Below are 22,044 nucleotides of genomic sequence, written 5' to 3'. Positions count from 1 at the left end.
GTATAGCAAGGACAAGTGCCCACTGCATGACATGATTAACTGCATCAACTAATATGACATTCTAAGACGTTCAGTAAACTGTGAATTTCCTTATGCGTACGAGTTTGGTTCAAGTGTGGAAGACAGAGATTTGATTCACACCACAAAGTTAGACGAGTCTTGATTCACATCATAAAGTTAGGTGAGGCTCGATTCACACCATAGAGTTAGGCGAGACTTGGTTCACACCATAAAGTTAGGTGAGACTTGATTCACACCATTAAGTTAGGCGAGACTAAAGAAAGACCTGAATTCTTGGAATAACCTTTGTGGAGATACAATACATGTACTGTTGAGGCAACATAAAACACCTTCAACTCTAAACTCAATGATCACTGGAAACATACATAATATTATGTATGCTTAATAGATAGATTTAATCCAGGGCCCCGTTTTATCGAAAGATATGATCGGTTGTAAATTCCCTTACCACACAGGCTGCCATAGACTTATGATAGAAATCAACCATTTATAATCCATTATAACTCTTCATAAAACAGGGCCCAGATTGCATAAATTGGCCACCCCTTGAATACATCACATTAACCTCTCCATGCTCAGGATTGGATCTGTTGAATGGTCCTCTACAGAGCTGCCAACTTTTGTAAAAGCCTTTCAGTACTATGATGGCTGAAAATCAGTAATTTCCCCCTTTTTTGAGTGAAAATCAGTAATCCTTAACAGTGTTATAGAATTTATCACAGACAATGATTTCTAAAATCAGTAATTTGCTTGTAACCTTCAGTATTCTTGTCCAATTTCAGTAGAAATTACTGAAAATCAGTACTAGTTTTTTTTTCCTTTCTTTCTTTACTGGGCATCATCAAGGTATTAAATGTTTTAGTGTGCTTTTGTGCTTGCCGCCTTCTCCAGTTTGAATACAGATTTCTCTAGTCTGCAGATGACTACAGTATGCTGGTGAAAATGCCTTCATTATTAAAAACTTCATTAAAAGTGTTTAGCAAAGGTAATGAATCATTCTACATGTAGTTTCTCTTTCTTCTTTTATTTGGAGAGGAAGTGGCTGAACTCAGTTGTGAATGGTTTGTTGTTTGTTTTATTTTTCATCTGAGAAGATGGCTGGATAGCCCTTATTCAGCTGCACTAGCTGGTCTTCCATGGGGTCCAGTTGGATGTGAGGCGGGACCACTTCGCCGGGTTAAACACCCTGCTCTTGTGATGAATGAATAAAGTGAGATCTGTTATGTGCATGAGTAGTGACTCTCTCACACATGAGACCTCCATTTTAAGCCCTATCCGAGGGGCAGAGTGTTTTGCCTCTTACATAAGGGGGACGGTATGATTACACACAACATTGCCAAGTTAGACTCGGGTAATCAAAACCAGGACCTTTGGTTCTGGCGGCAGCTGTGCTACCGACTGAGCCAATTTACCGTCCCTGTCTAAACAAAGTCACAGTTTTGAAGATCAATACTACCAGGAGTCATCAACAACATAAAAGGTGGGCATAATAGAACAAATTCATGATTCATGGAGGGCTAGCTGATTTTGACTCTTGTATGTTGGCAAAGCATTTGAGAACATTCATAAATGAGTTTATGAGGAATTCAGCCTCTTGCAAGCTTTACTCTACAGGTAGAGCTCTATATTCTTCAATACAGCCTGAAATAACACAACAGCAAAACATCCCTTCTCACCCTCTTACTGTGTACACCGAATATTTCGTGAGGTTTTTATTTTCGCGAATTTCGCGAGTCAGGTGCTATTCGCGAAATTAAAGACACACGAAAATATTGACTCTGATCCTAATGTGAACGTGACGTACGCGTGTACACTTCTGCGTTCAGTACAGGACTCCACGATCGCCAATTTAACCACTTGCGAAATTGTCGGGAATTCCCGATTTGCTAAAATTTAGACTCACAAGATACATGTATATGTCGTATACAGTATTTCACTACCCTGTACATTCCTTCACATTTTCTGCATTATCAAGTCAATGAGAATTCTGTACACTACAATATATGTACTTGCAACAAAATGTTCTATTCATATATTTCCTCCACATTCGTCAATATAATACGTACACTATTTTGAATTCTTAAATTAAGTTGTAGCACTTTCATTTACAAAACACTACGAGACTTTCTAGTAAAATATTTGCACTTTACAAAATTTCTGTGAAGATGACAAGGTACAGTAAAGAAAGCTCATTTCAGTACAGTTAGTCTTTACCTGTAGACTTGATGGTAAAGGAGGTACTGCCCTTGATTGGGACACTAAATTGTAGACTGGACGAGAAACCAGAAATAGTCTATATTGATGTAAATAAGCACTGAATTGATCAGTGTTTTAGAAGTAGCCATGATAAAAGAAACCATGGGCATACATAGTCGGGCAGGATTCGAACTGGCCTTTTGCAAAGGCAGCTCGCTATAATTTCAGAACACACAAACACAGCGCACGACCAGTGAGCTCCCATCCGATTGTTGTGCGTGCAACTGGAGTCTACCACCCACCATATGCGAGTTCATTGTAAAAAGTTGCCTTTGCAAAAGGCTAGATTCGAACCTACAACCTCCTGATCTCCGGACAGGCATCATCTCCAAAAGACCACCGAGCTTCTGCCTGACAGCAATCTAATCTAATCCTTATAGTATGCAGCGGGTGCTGCATAATTATTCAAATTCATGAAATTCTTCCGTCGAGATGTTTTTATTGCAACTGATATTACACACTACAGCTAGCACTTGCACAGGGGACCCTTTCAAGCACATGTATCCCCCAAACCCGTTCCCATACCCCATCTGGATGACTTTTTAGACCAAAATGTTGTACATGGGGCAACTGTCACAGGATACAACAAAATCTGACATGAAATGAGGCTGGTAAAGCAAATACAAGAAATATGACATGTCATTATATAAAAGTCTGAATAATGAGGGTGCTGTCAATGAAAACTTTTGTTACCTAGAATAACTCCCCATACACCTCAATAGCACATTTGAATAAATTCTGACAAGACATGTGGCTGATAGAGCACAGAAATGTGACATGGCATCCAAATCGGAGCACTGAGGGCACTATGACCACAAACTGTTGTGTCCTACATGTACATGTAGAATGACCATCCATACACCTCCTTACCAAGTCAGAATAAAATCCAACGAGAAAAAAAAAAAAATCAGTCAAGAAACACAGCCAGGATCGTACACACAAGAAGACCCTAAAATATTTACCGCTTCGTGTATAAAGACGGAACAAGCGAGGGCGCCACCACCAAAAACAATAGGCATCTTCATTTCACTATAATGCACCTTTTTGCCAAATTTGAAGAAAATATGATAAAAAATGTGGCAGATAGAGCGCACACAAAAATGTGACATGGCATCCAAGTCGGAACACTGAGGGTGCTGTCACCACAAACTGTTGTGTCCTTCATGTAGAATGACCACCCATACACCTCCTTAGCAAGTCTCAATGAAATCCGTTATGTAACAATCAAGTTATTGCATAAATAAGCACTTTTGCAAATTTTGACATGATCAGGGTGACCTTTGACCCTGTAAAAGGTGGAACAGTGAGGGCAGCATCATCAATAGGTACAGGTGTATAGATTTGACTGTGACACATTTACATACCAAATTAGAACAAAATCGGTTAAGAAACAAGGCCAGCGTCACACACACAAGCAGACCCTGTTAAATTTACCCTGTTTGATTTATCTAAGAAGAGCTGGAGCCAGCAGAGCCCTCACAAGAAAATCTCTGCGGCGGACGCAGCGGCGGACGCGGCGCAACAAGGCCAAATCCATAGTATCCTCCGAACTTTGTTCGGGGGATACAATTAATTAATTAAATTATTGGTAATTGTTATTTACGTTGATGTAGGGCAATTTGTCAATCAGTTGCAATAAAAAAAAAAATAAAAAAAAAAATGCCGACAGAAGAATTTCATGAATTTGAGCAGAAATAGTCTAATACTATTATAGCTGTCAAGCACACATACCACTGTTCCAGGATGCCCCTGTAAGACAAAATTTCTTCACCCTTGCAAGCACACTTAAAATCAAAACAAAAACAGCCACTTTCAGCCCTCACGTTTTTTGGCAAGCCAAATATTCTGAGAGTACTGGACACTCCTTTACACATGGAACATCCAGCAAACATTGATTCAAAGCAATTTCAAGAATTGTTACAGTCCACAGAGAATGAGGTAGATAACCTATACACATGAATATCTGCATTTGCAAACCCAGATTATGTAATCTTCCATGATTGCAAATTGCCAGACTCTCGACTGATTCAACTTCCCTTTCTTTGCATAGTACACTTACTCAAAACATCACATCATGAGATTCTGCAACATTACAACCATGGTGAAGGATCCCCCTATTGGTCTAAAGATATCATCTGACTTCAATATAGAACAATATTTCCTCACAATTATTAATTTTGAGGGAATCAACCTAATATTATCTTTTTTAAACAAGGCATCTTGGCTCTGCAAAGTTCTATTCCATAACCACAAGAACCTTAATTAATATAAAATTGTTTCAGTTCCACATCAACTTATACATTTTCACGACACACTGATGACATTACTGCGAAGAGACAAAAAGAAAAAATGGACAATAATCCATTTACAGTTGAATCAATTCTCCATATTGTAAAATTGCTCAAAATAATAAAAAGTCCTGGCTGTATAATGTACAGCCAAGTGATTAAAAAACACTAATTTGGTGCACAACTAAAAACAAATGCATTGTGTTTTTAACACCATTCTAAAAGTGCATAAAAAAAGCATGTACATCTCTGGATAATTATAAATGTCAAACATCTCTGAAATGCACACTTGGTAAAATATACCCTGGTGTAAAGCAGACTCACACACAATGTCTGCTTTTTGTTCAGAACTGGAACAGAGATGTGGCATTGGCAGAAATCCTTGGCAGACAAACCAACACATGTGCTGTTGTCATTTCACGATTGACCTGCAAACACCTTCCACCCTCACGTTGACTTTATGATTGCCAGAAGGAGAGGAAAGTCAAAGGAAAAAAATGTTAATGCTTTAATCAAAATCCAACTACCTGTAGCCGTTAAGTAGTGGAATTTTCAATTAATATTTTTCAGAAAACACAAATATTGTTTTATATCATATGTGCAAATTTGGCCAGGTTACAAATGCAACTGTGCAAGAGCACCAGAAAATTATAGCTAGGATGTCATTCTGGACATAGAATGGGTTTCCCTTTTAAATAAAGGCAATGCAAAGTACATGTATTTGACCTCAACCCTCAGACACACATCAAAATGACATGCCAATAATAAACTTCAGAGCAGCTTTACTCTCACAGAAGCCACTGTCATCCCTCTCACTATTACTTTAATCATCAACATCATCATCACCATCACTATCATTACCATGATCAATGGTAAAATTTTCACACACTGCCTACATTGGGGTTGCCATCATGACCATCTTCATCTTCTTCATCATAATCATCATCATCATCATCATCATCATCATCATCATCATCATCATCATCACCATCATCACCATCATCACCATCATCATAGCTAAAATTTTCACACACTGTGGGGTGGCCACCAAGACCGTCATCACCGCCGTCATCATCATCATCATCATCATCATCCTTCCCCATCTCTTCATCAACTGGCCGCATCCCGAATCATGCTGGCCAAGAGGCGGTACTTCCTCAGCGTGTTATGGTCTGTCCTCTCGTCCCCCAGGAGAGCCGACGCTGCGTCGGCGACGCTCTGGGACCAGAAGTGCTGACCTGGAATCGAGATAATGGGGGACGTAGACAACAATGACATGTACGTACATTGTAGGTTTATAAAGGCAAAACATCAAGTGAGGAGTAGGTCCTACTATGAAATTACAGAGATGTGATGCTATAAGTGGTAGAAACTGTAAATTGGATAGCACGGACAAGCATTACCACCATCTTAATTTAATCCATAATATGACTACTGGCTCTGTCATAGACTAAAATCAGTAGAAGTGGTGCACTGGACATGTGAATAAATACAGTGGAAACACAATTTGACGAGATCCTCGGGACCAAGCCAATTCGTTCTTTATATTCAGATATTTTGTTATATGACTAGTCAATAACAATACAAAACAAAGGAAATAAATTCATAGGGATCCGAGAAATTAGTTTGTTATATTAGGTATTTTGTTATATCAGATCTCTTTATATTTCCACTGCTGTGACATCAACTTCCAGCCACTAATCATTGCCACTTTTTGTTGTTTTTGTTTTTCAATTTTGCCTAGAACTGCTATGTTCCTTTTTATGGTTCATGTGGGCAAATTACACAATAGCAAGAAACAGAAAAGATGTAGTACTAGAATATGGTTTCTTCATTCAAATGAGAAGTGCTGCTACAGTTTCAAAACTATTATTTTCAAAAGCAAACTCACTTGGCGCAAGTATCTACAGATATTCCCTGTGTTTATGCACAAGACTGATATGATGGACACATTTGCTGTCTTGTCACTAACCGTGCAAGCATTCCGTGAAGCGTTGAACAAGCTCAACATCCAACCAGCCATCTGGCGCCTGCACTACGACACCCTCTATCTTGGCGTGATGAACGTGCACGATGACTGTGATCCCCCCTCGCTGCTCCGTGACGCTGAATCGTGGGGTCTTCCCGTACACCCACTGCCAACTCTGAAATTGTAAAATCAGAGTCAGTCAAATGGACATTTTTCCTCTCTCTCTGTCTCTCTCTCTCTTTTTGTAACAGGCATGCTAAATATCCATGCAGTCTGTCACTTAACCCTAAAGGGGCCGGGCTTTTTTGGCTATGCTCAGACCGGGGGGGGGGGGGGGGGGGGGGGGGGCATGGATTCCAATGGAGGGGGGGGGGATATATTCCAATGGGGCGACATTCCATTACAAAAATGGGCGTGGCTTCGCAAAAGTATGCGCGGACGTTGCAAATTTGGTCTCAAAAGTTGCGCGAGACTTGAACGAAGAAAGTCAAGAAGCCTCGCAACGAGGCCTTCTCGCGTTACAGAATTATAGCGCGAAACGTCGAGGGGGGGGGGCGGATTCCGCCCCCCCCCCCCCCCCCCGCCCCTTTTAGGGTTAATCCAACACAGCCTGATACTTCCGATAAGAAATATTTATCATAGATGAATATGACATGTATACCAGTAAATTTGTTTTCCTCATTAAAGCAGAAGCCCTCATTTTGAATCTGAGATGCAAGGTTTATATAAGATGGGCTCTGAGAAGCAGTGAAGGGAAACTGTTTGAAGACATTTCTACAGCATTTTATCAACATCCACCTGATAAAGTTTAAAGGGGATGGCTAGTAACTGATCAGTGGGAATCAGTGAAAATGCTGGGAGATGATTGTTCCAATCCTTATGGGATTCATTCAAGAGTTCATTGTATATCTAATGTTGTGTGAAAATGATTTGCTTCAGAACGGTCTCATATTCAAGTAATGTGCAGATTGATGCTCCGTCACTGACCAGGGACGCTAACCTGGAAGCATTAAACTGCACATTACTTGAATATGAGACCATTCGGAAGCAAATCATTTTCACACAACATTAGATATACAATGAACTCTTGAATGAATCCCATAAGGATTGGAACAATCATCTCCCAGCATTTCCACTGATTCCCAGTGATCAGTTACTAGCCTTCCCCTTTAACCTTTCTATATTCCAAGACAATGGGAGATGATTTGGAAGAAAGTGTACAGAAGTCATACAGATAATCAAGTTGTCTAACTATTAAAGTGGATGGGCGGTATGAACTAACACTTCAAATATGCTCTGATGATTCTGAATGCACTCACAACCTTGTATCAAAGATAGAGGGCTGGTATCACAGTACAGTGAGGACTGGAATGGAATGATAGACTTTATAGTGACAGATGAGTGAAAGTACAATGACCCACACATCTACTCAGAGAAATAGCAAGATAACAATTTCCTTTCAGAAATAACACATCCAGTTATCACACATTTGACACATTTATACCATTGAGACAATGAATGACATCTTTTCTTCTTTCATTTCTTGTTCGAGTTGGCACCCTTTTCAATTTCTTTGTTTAATTGCACACTGATGCAAACTTACCTCAAGTTCTGATTGCAGTGTAGACAGACCATTCCACGTGGCTTCATCTTTTGGGTCAATCTTGTATATCTGAGGGGAGGAAAGTGAAAAGGTTGTTTGATCCATTTTCACACCAAGGTACTTTGAAAAGAGTGTTTGCTGTGATAAGATGGCCATCAAGAATGACCGCTTTGGCACGTAAACAGCAGAAGGATGAAATTCAGGCCTAAACTGAGCCAGCAGCAATGAAACATTTTTTTTTTTAATACTTTAAAAGTGACAATGTATCACAAAACCAACAAATAGTTGCAACCCTTGATTTTACATGAGAACTCACAAAAGGTGAAACGAATACACCAAGTCAATTTTTAGTATTCCAAATTTTCTGAGAGAGCTACTCTTCTTCAACATTATTCTTGAGTTTGGAATCTTAAAATGAATGTGAAAGTGGTTTTCAGCAGTTTTCTACAACCCCCCCCCTTTTTTTTTTTTTTTTTTTTTTTGGTCGAATAGTGTGATCAGGTATGTCTTAGAGACTCCTTTTCATTTCTTGAAAATTCTTTGCACACTCTTCACTTCCAACTCTAATAACTTTTGAAAGGATAATGCGACTACTTTGAAAGTTGACATTAATCATCTTGGACATTGTGTTCATAATGTGTTCATAGAGCATCTTAAATTTCAGCCCAATCTGATAATCCCTTCATTGTTGTTGCTCCTGTGGTTTACACCCTGTTTTGTCACATTCATCACATGGCTAGCACGACCTGCTATTTAAGAAGATTAAGCCCTTGAACAGACCCTGTACTTCAGGGCCTCTTTTCTCAGTTCACACTTTTCCATGGTGTGTGCTTTATTTCCGTTATTAGATTATAGGTTAGGAGAGTCCATTTGAGTTGAGTTATACATTATTAGCTCACCTGAGCCAAAGGCTCAAGTGAGCTATTGAGATCACCCTTCGTCCGGCGTCCGTCGTGCGTCGTGCGTCCGTCGTGCGTCGTGCGTTGTCCGTCGTGCGTAAACTTTTTACATTTTCATCTTCTTCTTGAAAACCCCAAGACCAATTTTCATCAAACTTGGCAGGTAGCATCCCTAGGGGGTTATGAACTCAATTTGTTAAAATGGGCACCATGCCCCACCCAGGGGGCCCCAAGGGGGGCCCAAACCCCCAAAATTAAGAAATCTGTAAAAATCTTCTTCTCTAGAACCAGAAGTGATAGAGCTAAGTTAATACTATGAGTTAGTACATTGATGACTGTAGTTTCAAGTTTGTTCATGGCAGAATCAGGGGTGCCCCCCTTGCGACCCAGGGGAGGGGGGTGGGGAGGGGTCCTAATAGGGCCTAAATTGTACATTTTCATCTTGTTCTTGAGAACCCCATGACCCATTTTCACCAAACTTGGCAGGTAGCATCCCTAGGGGGTTAGGATCTCATTTTGTTAAAATGGGCACCATGCCCCACCCAGGGGGCCCCCAGGGGGGCCCAAACCCCCCAAAATGAAGGAATCTTTAAAAATCTTCTCTAGAATCAGAAGTGATAGAGCTAAGATAATACTATGAGTGAGTAAATTAATGACTGTAGTTTCAAGTTTGTTCATAGCAGATCCAGGGGTGCCCCTCTTGGGGGCAAAGGGGGGGGGGGGGGGGGTGGTTGGGAAGGTCCAAATGGGGGCCTGAATTGTACATTTTCATCTTCTTCCTGAAAACCTCATGATGGATTTTCGTCAAACTTGGCAGGTAGCATCCCTAGGGGGTCAGGATCTCAATTTATCAAAATGGGCACCATGCCCCACCCAGTGGGCCCCAGGGGGCCCCAATCCCCCCAAATTAAGGAATCTTAAAAAATTTGGGCCCTTATTGTACATTTTCATCTTCTACTTGAGAATGCCTGGTCAAATTTTAGTAGCGCTGTGAATAATTTAGATTAGTGACTGAGTGAAAGGTGAACTTGCGATACTCAGGTGAGCGCTAGACCCGCGGGTCTCTTGTTTTAAAGCTTAGAGTCTGCTCTTTCAGAACCTGCCCTGAACTAAAAATCCACACATACACGTACACGTACACATACACGTACATACATGTACATCGGAACATGTTCAGTAAAGATGTCTCCCTGCCTGGGCTAGTCAGGATGGCTTCATTGCTGTGGCATGTCCTTGAAGACTCTGGTGTTCTGCTCATCGTTTGGTGAAGTATGAATACATTATTCTTCAACTTACTGCAAGAGCAGACATTTTTGTGTGATTCTTTCGTGCACCCAGCAGGTATACAGAATTTTGCAAGTATTTAGTATCGTGGACAGTCCCGACAAATGAGCTGGCACTTCAAAAAGCTTACCACTGCTCCCACAACCATTAGGGTTTGGGGAGCATGAACAAAGGTAAGAGATAACTGTAGTTCGATTCACTGATTCCATGTCATCCAATCTATTTCGTTTAATTACTTATTATAATGTCATGCAATGTAATGTAATATAATGTAATTTAATGTAATATTATGTAACGTAATGTTATATAATTTATTATGCTTTTCATAATCCTTATACATGTATTAATTTAAGATTTAAATGTTAAGCGCTTAGAAACTACTGTAATAAGCGCTACATAAATGTACATTATTATTATTATTATTATTATTATAACTGGTTCTGGAAAAAAAAATGCTGCAGGGCTAGCAAACATGAATACTACTAAAAAGCAAAACAAAGTAAAAATGAGCACCTTTTTATTTTGTACTAATCTCACATCGCACAACATTGCAGGATAATTTCAACACTGCAAAAAAATTCCAACTTTTACAATAGTCTTTGATATTACTGACCTTTATTCAACATGAAACAACCAATTGACAGTTAATCTATGGTACAGACATTGTCTTCATTTCAAAGATGGTTGTTTTATTGGAATACTGATCAATCCATAGACACAGGCTTGGTTGACTCACTGGCATTAAACCTTAATAATTGCATTTTCGATAATCATCTGTTTTTGCTTTTACACATACACAAATTTTGTGTTTTTTTAATATACTGCTTTGAAATTAAAAAAGTTAGTCTGTTACATATGGGGCCGAACAGACAAGAACATGAAATCCCAGGCTTTGACAAATATTTTCCTTCTGAAGAGCACTCTGTTTTTTAAACATTCTATAATAATATACTATGGACTGGCCTTGAGGGGGATACAGTATTTATTGCCTGAACTAGAATTGTATTAGGCGAGGGCAATACAATTCTAATGAGGGCAATAAATGTCATGTTCCCCTGAAAGTAGAGAGTCCATATCATTATTATTACCCATTTCAGGCATCTTGAGCAGTAAAATAAATCATTACAATGTAAACTTTTTACAACTTCCCAATTCATGGTACAGTATTCATCGCATAATCGGGACAGGTTGGGAGTAGCAAACACGGCCCCTTTAAGCGGGGTGCCCGATTTCGCGATGAGCACTCACCATACACTAACGGCATACGACATGTACATTATGTAGTGCACACACACACACACACACACACACACACATGCATACTGACGTACTGTACATGTACATGAATACACAACCACGCTACCCCTCGGCGCGACCCTCTAGCTGTCCCTGCATTCTCGCAATGATGTAGAGTAATCGCAACTGGGTTCGGCTTCTGTCACCTCTCTTCGAACACAAAATATGTGGATTAAAAGCTAGCACTTTCTTAAACATTCGTAGAATTCTTGGACACGTACATGTAGGGCGTTCTGTATAAATACATATATCCACAACCATGGGAAATGATTACCCAGAACTGATGTGGGAACGTCAATGAAAAGTCCTTCAATCATTCAATCATCACGGCTTGATTGTTTACTTGCCGCTATCAGTGCACTGTACATGTGTTGTAGCGATCTAGCTCGCCATATGGATACACATGTACAGAAAAGCGAAGGCGGGCAGCGAGCTGAAATGTACGTGTACTGGATGGACGGAGGTCAAAACACACCAGTCCGAAGCTTGCTTTGTAAGTTTGATGTAAACGACAACTGATAGGGAATCTTTGAAATATTGTTGTGATATTTTGGTAGATTTTTTGTGTAAAATATCAACAAAATCAAAGATCGCTTGAAGAAAAATTGTCCCGTTTATCAGAGGTCCCCGCCCGATTATCCAGTGACAATAACGTGCATTGGAAATGTTTCTGGGAAGCGTCTGTCATTTAAGCGAGGTTCCCGATTATCAGATGCCCGATTATGCGATGAATACTGTATTCCACTCGGCGTCAGCTCAAGCTCTACACTCACTGCGCGTCATCCCTATACACAGCTCAGGTATTCGGCGAGCGTTGAACAGCCAACTTACACAGGCTCAGGGATCGTCGTCTATTTTTACGTGTTAACCTATGGGAATTTGCCCTCTGTCGCGAAACTTGGGTATGGGCGTGCGTAGAAACAACCAGCTCACACAGTAATAGCAATTGTCCTTTAGTTTTACGCGTTAACCTATGGGAATTTGCCCTTCGTCGCGAAGCCACTCCATGAGAAACTATCATCAATAGCAAATTTTGGGCCTCACTGGGAGCTCAAGTGCCTGGATGCTATATTCCCCTTGTTTTTAACACGCAAATCCCATAGGCATTTGCCAAAGAGGGGAATATTAGAAATTCACCCCTCTTCTCCCTCCTGGTGCGCAATCCCGCGCATAATACTAGGGGAATACAATCTCGAAGAACCACAGCTCAGATGCCTGATACGGGTAATAAAAACATTTATCAACCTGCTATCAGTTTACAACCAACTATCGCCTTCAAGAAAGAAAGAAAGAACGATGAACTGTGTTTCTTTTTTAACACAGCATAACAAATCTCTGACAATTGATAATACTATTAAAAACTGCAACATTCTGCAATCTCATACCTGATTTTCTTTGTAGGGAGTGAACTGGCTGTAGAACTCGTTACTTATGCACTTGATCAGGCTAGTGTGGCAGATCGCTGGCTCGATGTCCGCCAGGTTCTTGACGGTGCTTCGAACACTGGCTGTAGCGTTGCTCTGTAATCCTTTCTACGGTATTAAACATGCATGGAAAGAGGTAGTCATGGTTAATGAAATTGCAGGATTCTTCACGTAGAAGAGTGCAGGGAGCAGGAGCAAACTCGGTGAATTAATTTTGTGGTACAGTACTTTCCGCTTAATCAGGTAAGAAGTGCTCTGCCAGACAGTACCCAATTCAGTGGAGACTACTCTATTTCCGTTTCAAGCAAACATTAAAGCACGAGATACATGTATGTTTGTCTATGGTCTGCTCAATAGAAAGTTCTCAAGAAAATAATATAGCCATGTATGTTGTTTTGTCGAACGACTTCCTTTTTTCTTTCTTCTTTTACATACAGGTATCATTTTTTTTCCCCCTTGCCCAACCATTGTATCAGCTGAGAAATAATGTGGTTTTAATCACTAACCAGAAGTCTAGATATTTTCATGTTTGAACTTCCAATTACATTTGTACATAACTATTGTGGAACTTCTCAACTCATTCTAGTTTTTTACTCATGGTTTCACCATCAGGCAAAATGGAGATTAATCAGACGATAATAACACAGCAGTATTACACTTTCATACTATAGATTCACTTTCTTTGTCCAGGCATTTCTTTTGCTGTTATTTGCAAACAGAAAGGTAAAAGGATAATATATTGAATTGGGAACAGTACCTTGCTTACATTTAGGAGCTCCTTCAGCTTGTGTGTGTTCACACTGTGCAGTAGGGTGCAGTGGTGGTAGGCGATTTTCCTTCCCAGTTTGGACGAGGTCCCCGAGATGTGAACACAACACTAGTCAAGGGAATCTAAAGGGGTATGCAAGGAGCAGTCACCGTGTACACTGTACATACTGGATGCATGGAAGCACTTGTTACTGTATGGGCTTCACCATATCACAGAGTGGGTGGTGGTGGGTTACAGGGCTATGAACATTAACCCTAATGGGGAGGGGGAAGGGGGCCGATATCCCCCCCCCCCCCCAGGTTTTTCCCTCAGGTTTTTTTGAGTTTCATGACGGAGCATTGCTGTCCAATAGAAATGTACACAAAAATTGTGCCCATTTTGGGGTGACATGCAGTTAAAAAATTGGCATTGGTTTGTATAAATGGTATGCGCAGACATTGAAAATTTCGTCACAAAACTTGCGCGAGAATTGGAAAAAAAAAGAGGTCAAGGAACCTCAAGATGAGGTCTTCTCGCTTTGCTGGTACCTGACTTAAATTTGATTTTCTGGCTTATGATTGACTGCATTTTTCTTATTCAGCATGGTCCAGAGCAAATAGCTTTGAATTTCCTATGTGGATTATGACGCACTCATCAATCAATTGACAGGGATTATCTAAATGTGACTGCCCAGCTTTTCAAACGCCCACAAAAAGTTGCAGATTAGGACCCTCTGTAATGGACCAAAAATGTCATTCAGTTGATAGACTCTGATTTTTAAGTTTATCTTACGTGGGAGAGTCAATCTTTTGTCTACCTACAGTCAAAATTTGGCAGCATAAAACAAAACAAACATTAAGATGTTAGCAATTTTTCTTTACCATATTCTGGGAAAGAGAAAATGGTTTCATTCTTCTGTACAGCATGCCTGGGTGACCCAATAGTAATACCCTATTTTCTTCCTTTTCTATGAAACTGTGACTCCTAATTCAACCATTCTTTGAATAGGATAAGATGGTCCAATTTTAATCAAGTTGTACATCATTATAACACTTGGAGCTTACTCTTTGAAACTCCATAGAGAGGAAGAAATTCATTTTGGCCTACTTTTAGTGGGTTTTGAGCTGGGTGGTTACAAATGTCCACACTACAAAAAAGGATATCTTGAAGAAGTTGTCGACGACCATGGCATCTCGCTCAGTGATGGACACGCTGAGGTGCGGCCAGTTCCTCTGGATGGCCCTTGAGATGAGGTTGAGATTCTCAGACCGGTTGTACCTCTCTCGGGAGGTGAAGAAGGTGATGTTCAGATTACCAAGGTCCTGTGAGGATGGGGAGGGAGAAGTTGGTACACATGCATGATGAGATGTCAAAGCTTTAAAGGTACTAGCCCACATTTGCAAACCCATGAAAATCAAAACTGCATAAAACAGGTCCAATATGACTTTAAGTACAAGGTATAACAGTAACATACCTCACCTGTCGCTCTTTGTCTATACCATTCGATAAAAGAGAGAAAATCATCGTTTTAAAATCAATTTTCAAACCGGGTCAACCCGACCCAAAATCGAATTACGAACGCGGGCTATAGCTACATACATTGTACATGTAACACGTACGTGGACCGGAGCTAGCGAGCGTTATACGCATGCATACGGATTACGGTGCATTTTCATTTATTTTTATGAAAGTAATGGACTAATTGGAACGAAATTTTGCACAGGTGTTACTGCAATCATACCCAAACTTCATGCTAACTATGAGACCAATTGCTGCAGGTTTACAAATGTGGGCTAATACCTTTAAAGAATGAATTCCATTACTAGGAAAGACAGCACATATGACATCAAAACATCTTATCAATAAATTTGTGCTGTCAGCTTTTCACTTCTACATCTGAAAACCATGGCATGCTGCCAATTAGCATCCAACATTGAGAGTATTGAAGCAAAGTTTAAAGGTCTGTAGAATACATTACTATTACAGGGGAATAGAGCACATCTGATATCTAAATGTCATATCAATCAATTTATGGTATCAACTTTTCACGGGTGAAAAAGGAAATTATGGTATTCTGCCAAAAACAGTAGCATAATTTGTGAGTGCCAAAGAACAAGATTTGTGATATATGTTACATTTTACATTCAAAATAGGAGAGGCTTTTTTTTCAACCAATGTTTATGAATACAAAATTTTGTGTACATTCTCTATGGAGAGCAGTGCTCCGTCACAAAACTCACAAAGACCTTTTTACTCAGTCACTTTGATTGAATGACTTTATGCTAATTATGGTTGAGAAGTAGTCACTCACAATTTCCAAGCGAAAAAAAAAGAGGATAAAAAAACGTCAAAGATCACAAAAATGCATAGCAAATCTCCAACAACAAAATACATAAGAATTTGAATAATTTTTCAAAGTTTTTATACCATACAATTGTTGAATATGTTACAACAGATAGATATACATTGTACAAACAAAAAAGTAAAACTCTCAATGCTTTTGATTAGTGTTTGACAGGCTAGAATACACTTCAAGACCTCGGGCTTAACCCTAAAAGGGCCGGGGGGGGGGGGGGGGGGGGGGCGGAATCCGCCCCCCCCCTCGACATTTCGCGCTATAATTCTGTAACGCGAGAAGGCCTCATCGCGAGGCTTCTTGACTTTCTTTGTTCAAGTCTCGCAGAACTTTTGAGACCAAATTTGCAACGTCCGCGCATACTTTTGCGAAGCCACGCCCATTTTTGTAACGGAATGTCGCTCCAAAACGGGCACAATTTTGTGATTTTGTGTACATTTCCTATGGAAAACAGTGCTCTGTCATGAAAGGCATAAAAACCTGATTATTTTTACAATTAATCACTTTCATTGATTAATTTTGTGCTAATTATGGTAGAAAAGTGGTCAGTGACAATTTCCAATGAAAAAACAAAGAAAAAAAAAAGTTGAAAAACAGAGAAATACATAAGAAATTTTGAAAACAATAAAATACATAAGAATTGAAATGAGTTTTGGAAGTTTTTGTGATGTACAATTGTTGAATATGCTAAAACAGATTTACAGATCAGAAATTAGACTCTCAGTGCTTTTAATTAAGCTAAAATATCACCTTGAGCTTAATTTGCATAATTAATTAATTAAAATTAGAAATTGATTGTTTCAAAAAATCTTATAACACAATCTTGTAGATTATGATGCGGGTCTCACGCATGCAAAATTTCATCGCGATCGCACCACCGATGGCCGAGATCTCAGGGGGGGGGGGGGGGGGGGGGGGCGGAATCCCCCCCCCCCCCCCCCCCGGTCTGAGCATAGCCAAAAAAGCCCGGCCCCTTTAGGGTTAATTGGCATTTGTAATCAAGTAATCAAAATTTGCAATTGATAATTTCAAAATATTTCAAGACATGATCTTCAAATGAAATGGTTGTTTTGCCTGCCAAATTTCGTACCGATTGCACCACTGATGGCTGAGATTTTGGGGTGCGGAATTCAACCCCCCTCGGATTATACAGCTTAAAGCCCAGCCTGATTAGGGTTAAAAATCCAACTTACATGATACACGGTCCCTCCGCCACTTCTTCTCCTTGCTAGCTTGACCTGTGAACTCCAAAGCAGCCGCAGGTTGACCTCTGCCCAAGGGTTCTGGTGTCGGCCAATCACCACGCAGGGATCGTTCCGCCAGAGAAGCATGATGCTGGTCTTGGAGAGGTCTGTGTTGTTGTACACCCTGGCGTAAGAGTAGAGCAGTTTTTGTAGAAAACATGATTGAGAGCCAGAAGGATAATGAGACACCTCAACCTCTTAAATATACAATCAACACATGGTTTGGTCTTATGGCAAGTACGACGCGGACTATCGTAGCAAAAGACTACATGTGCATAACTATTTCTACAAGTAAGTAGCTCACTGCTTGTGCTGGAAAGATCATTTTAGGCGCGGTCAGACTGGCAGAAGATCGCGAAGTTTAAGATCGTGATCTTTAAGATCTCGAAGTTTTGCCAGTGTGATCGCAAACTTCCAGCGAAACTTCTCACGAAACTTCTCGATCTGTTTGCGGGCGGTGTCTCCGAAGCGTGAGGCCATTGTCATGTACAGATGTGCTTTTTTAAGTCACAATCACTAACCATCGGACGGCGCACTTTCTTGCGCGCGTACCAATGGCCCAAACTTTGCGATCTTAAACTTCTCGATTTTTTGCCAGTCTGACCGCGCCTACAGATGCACTTGTGTTGTAAACAGGAGACAATTGAGATCATTGCCAAACACACCCTGAAGCATTGTTTTCCCCAAAATGTTCTCATTACTAGTAACCCTTAATGAGCCCAGAAACTTGGCTTACAATGTGCAACTTGCCACGCCTTTTCATTACTAATATAGCATTCAGTAATCCCTCTAAGCTTGGCCTAGTTTAGAAGTTAGCAAACCCACTCATCAGGCGTAGTAATGTGCCTTCATTGAAAATTCAACCACTCACGAAATTGTCTTACAAAACCAGACTAACAAAATGTTATATTTGCTAAATATATTACAAGGCATACAGTAGGTCTCCAGTTTAAGTATCTAGAACTTCATTGTAAAGTTAAGAATATACACTCAACACACCAGTGGAATAGACTGGTGAGGCTTACACAGCTACAATTTTTTGTTACCCATTCAGCCTACAAGTAATAAAAGGGATGGTACATAGTTTTGATGGAGATGGGGCTTTAGGTTCCCCACTTTTTGTGACTATGTTAAAAAGAATTGAAAGTTTGTTTGATGAAAAAACTGGTTTTGGAAGGGCTGAGATAATCTAAAACAAAGAGGTTCTAATAAAAGGTGGGTCTTTACTAGGACCAGTTTGATTGACTTTTGATTTGGATATCTCAGCCATTTCAAAACCGATTTTCATTAAATAAACTTTGAATTCCTCTTTAATAGAATGGTATGCTCTTTTATGTTTGACAAGAGGTTTCTCATTATCTCACAAAAAAGTTGGAAACCTGAAGCCCATCTCCATCGAAACTCTACCATCACTTTAACCTTTGCACAGGGTGAGGAAGACAATAAGTGCAAAAGAGACAAGCCTTACCAATCTTCAAACGCCAAGTTGCAGAAAACATTGCTGGAAGTAGATAGATACACCAGGCCCTGAAGATGGAACAACATGTGAATAAAATTTATGCTGATTTTGCCTCTACCAAGCGTGCAGCCTACAATACACTTTGAATGAAGATATGCTGCATAACACATTACATGAAATATGAAGTCACAGACAAATTCCTTCTAAAATTGGTAAAATTTATGAAAATATGGATTAGGTGGAGCACTGCAATCTACACCCCATGTATCATAATGACTAGTGCCAGGGGAAAACAAAATTCTGATGAAAATGTAGACAAAGCACCCTGCTTTTTTATGTTATGGTAGACACATTATTTTGTCTACATCTGTGAGATAGTAACACAGTGTACTTCCTGTAGAGAATATTGAGCGCACTTTCTAATCATAGAAAATGAGTTGGGGTGGCAGCAAACAGCCATACTGATTATATCCATGTGTGATACATTCATCAAAAATTTATAATGCAGATGAGTGTGTTACTATTAATGACGTTCTAAAACATTTGTTGGTGATCACCGATTATAATTTCCCTTACTGTCACATTCTCTTGGATAGCTTGTTGTTGCCGCTTCGTGCTTGCGAATCTCCGAAGGTTAAAGAATGCAGGACTTGTCTTTTTCCACTGGCAAATCCTGGTGTGAAATTCCCATATCCAAGACGTTGCTGTCCCAGAAGCTCTCAGGCGAACCAATGCCATGCTGAATATTAAACAGAAAGCGAGAGTAAAGACTGATGAAGCAGGGATTGGTGAAACTATCACATCAAGCAAAATTGTATTATAATTCATCACACACATGAACACACACACACACAAAAAAAAATCATGAGTGTGGTGGTGTAAACTTATGCAAGAAGCGAGATACTGTGTCTCATCTTTATAAACAAAATACGGATTCTTATTCCATTGCATGAATAAAGACCATTTATTCAATTTGTAATCAACCACACGCAAAAGCACACAGGTTTCTATAATGTATGTAGCTCTGGCAGTCGACAGTCAAATTTTGGATGGCGTTATTATTGAATAGATGAGCAGGTTGCTTTACAACTAGCCCGACCAGACGCCTACGTACAGCGACTGGGCTGTGTATAGTTACTTTACAACTAACGTTAGAAGTGTCCCGAGTCATGTGAGTAGTGCAGTCATAGACACTGCGAGAAAATGATAATTAAATACGAGAAAATTCACAGCCACCAGGGGGTGGCGTCTGGTGAAAATAGAATGCACTCATATCCTCATACTAACCGTTAGACAGTTTGGTTCTATTATTAATTCAAATTCAAATTCAAATTCAAATTTATTTCACATGCTAAAAAGAAAACATCACGTTCACAATCAAACAGAAGAGAAAAATATACAATCAACATAGCACGTGATGGATCAGTAAAGGCCGTATGAAGCCTATCGAGGCCGATTCCCTTACAAACAATAAATAAGTTAGTACGCAATTAAACGTTCAGAAGTAAACTTTAAACATTAGAACTCTAACTAGAATGATACCCTAACATGATGTTACATTGTTAGAATTGGGCCCTGTCCTCGACTACACATATTGTTATCATGATTATTAATGCATAACTCCAGCTCAATTCTAAATCTGTTGGTTTTAGTTGGAAAGCCAAGGTGAATTATTTCGGTGAAGTCACCACAGGAGCACAGGCCTACTCATTAGACTTATCTTTTTTCCAGTAAATTTACACTACAAAACAACTGTAAATTTATTTATTCAAGGCTGAGAGTACTTGGTAAGCCAATCGAATTCCGAAGGGTTTGCTGCCTTACCCGTGGATAGTTCTTAGCTTTACTTAGTGGGACTTGGGGAACGACAGTCGACAGGCCAGTGAAGAGAGAACCCCTCCGTCACGCCCACAAGGTGTGGGGCGGGCGGGCGGCAGGCGATTGCGAGCGGCTGGTATGGTGCTGAAGCTTGGATGACAACGGGAGTTCTTGCAACCGGTCTAGAAATTTCTACTGAAGTTGAACTGAGAATGTCACTAAACGCGACTGAAGTCTGAAGCTTAAATCACGGCTAGAACTTCTTTAAAATGCAAGAAAGACCACATATTTTCCGTTTCATGATATGCACTTCGTGAAAGTGGTAGTTTGTCTTAGGATTGATGGATGTCCAACCTGTGCAGTCTACGTAGCTGAACTGGGACGCGGCTTACTTATGCAGCACTTGCAATTACTAGCGATTCCAGTGGACGGACACAGCTAGCTAGTGTGACAGGGCACGGAACACGGGTACATACACCACACACACATGCACCGCATGCGCAAGCGAGCGTCGAGGCACGATACGACTTCGATGGTACGGCTCTACGAGGCCACGTACGTCGTTTGGAAGTCAGACGAAAACAATCCTATGGAACGCCAACTACTGACACGGATCAATAACTTAAAAAGAATGACATCAACAATAAGAAAATAACGGAGAAAATTAAGAAGTAAAAAGGGACGTACGTACGGAGGATCGAGAAGACTGCAGAAATCGACAGCATACAGTAAAAGAAAAAAGGTACAGCATTATAGGCATAATTATGGGGTCTAGAAAGACACCAGTCAGTGGGGGGAAAATAAGAAAAAAATGTTCTAGATTATTATTTTCCTGTTTGAATTTCGTATTATGTAGAGTATTCAAATATCTTCTTGGTTTGCTTTAGGCTCGTCAAGCTGTAAAAACGAAATGGCCCCCAATCATTTCAATGATCGAGGAAATTAACCCTTTCTGTGCCATCAAATGTGCACAAACTTTAAAGGGATCGTACTATAGTTTTGGTTAAGACTTAATTTCAGTTTTCTAACATTTTTTGGTGAGATAATGAGAAACATCTTATAAAATATGAAAGAGCATGTAATTCCATGAGGGATTTAACGTTTATTTGATTGAATTTGGTTTTGAAATGACTGAGATATCCAAAACAGAGTGATTCTAATAAAGTGTGGGACCTACATTTTATTACGATCGTTTTGTTTTACTTTGTTTTTGGATGTTTCAGTCATTCCAAACCAGATTTTTAAACTTTGAATTCCTCTTAAAATGGTATGATCTGTATCTATAAGTGTTTTTTTGGTAGTCGCAAAAAGTTAAAAGCCCTATTCTCATCTCCACCAATACTGTACCATCTCTTTAAGCACAAACCTATGAGCAGGTG

At 39.9% G+C, this 22,044-nt stretch overlaps 1 protein-coding gene across 1 annotated transcript; it reads right to left on the bottom strand.

Moving 5' to 3' along the window:
• Positions 1 to 5,675: 5,675 nt before the first annotated feature.
• LOC140236349 (lipoyl amidotransferase LIPT1, mitochondrial-like) lies at positions 5,676 to 19,585 on the bottom strand. Its single transcript, XM_072316306.1, has 9 exons — positions 19,424 to 19,585; positions 18,857 to 18,915; positions 17,338 to 17,512; positions 14,952 to 15,110; positions 13,798 to 13,905; positions 13,002 to 13,148; positions 8,138 to 8,206; positions 6,538 to 6,709; positions 5,676 to 5,803 (listed from the first exon to the last, which is right to left on the bottom strand). The coding sequence occupies exons 1-9, from the start codon at positions 19,583 to 19,585 to the stop codon at positions 5,676 to 5,678; spliced, it is 1,179 nt and encodes a 392-aa protein (XP_072172407.1).
• Positions 19,586 to 22,044: the final 2,459 nt, after the last annotated feature.

This window comes from Diadema setosum, chromosome 12 (genome assembly GCF_964275005.1).
Source record: "Diadema setosum chromosome 12, eeDiaSeto1, whole genome shotgun sequence".
NCBI classification, from domain to species: domain Eukaryota; kingdom Metazoa; phylum Echinodermata; class Echinoidea; order Diadematoida; family Diadematidae; genus Diadema; species Diadema setosum.
Note: the sequence above shows the minus strand (reverse complement) of the source record. Positions and strands in the feature narration are given on the sequence as shown.

Bases quoted from the DNA above. Each gene is read 5' to 3' on its own strand.
- LOC140236349 (XM_072316306.1), bottom strand. From the start codon at position 19,585: ATGGCATTGGTTCGCCTGAGAGCTTCTGGGACAGCAACGTCTTGGATA. The intron at 17,513-18,856 runs GTAAGGCTTGTC...CTCTTACGCCAG, and splicing joins AACTTGGCGTTTGAAGATTG to GGTGTACAACAACACAGACC. The intron at 13,906-14,951 runs ATATCCTTTTTT...TGTTGTGTTCAC, and splicing joins TCGTCGACAACTTCTTCAAG to ATCTCGGGGACCTCGTCCAA.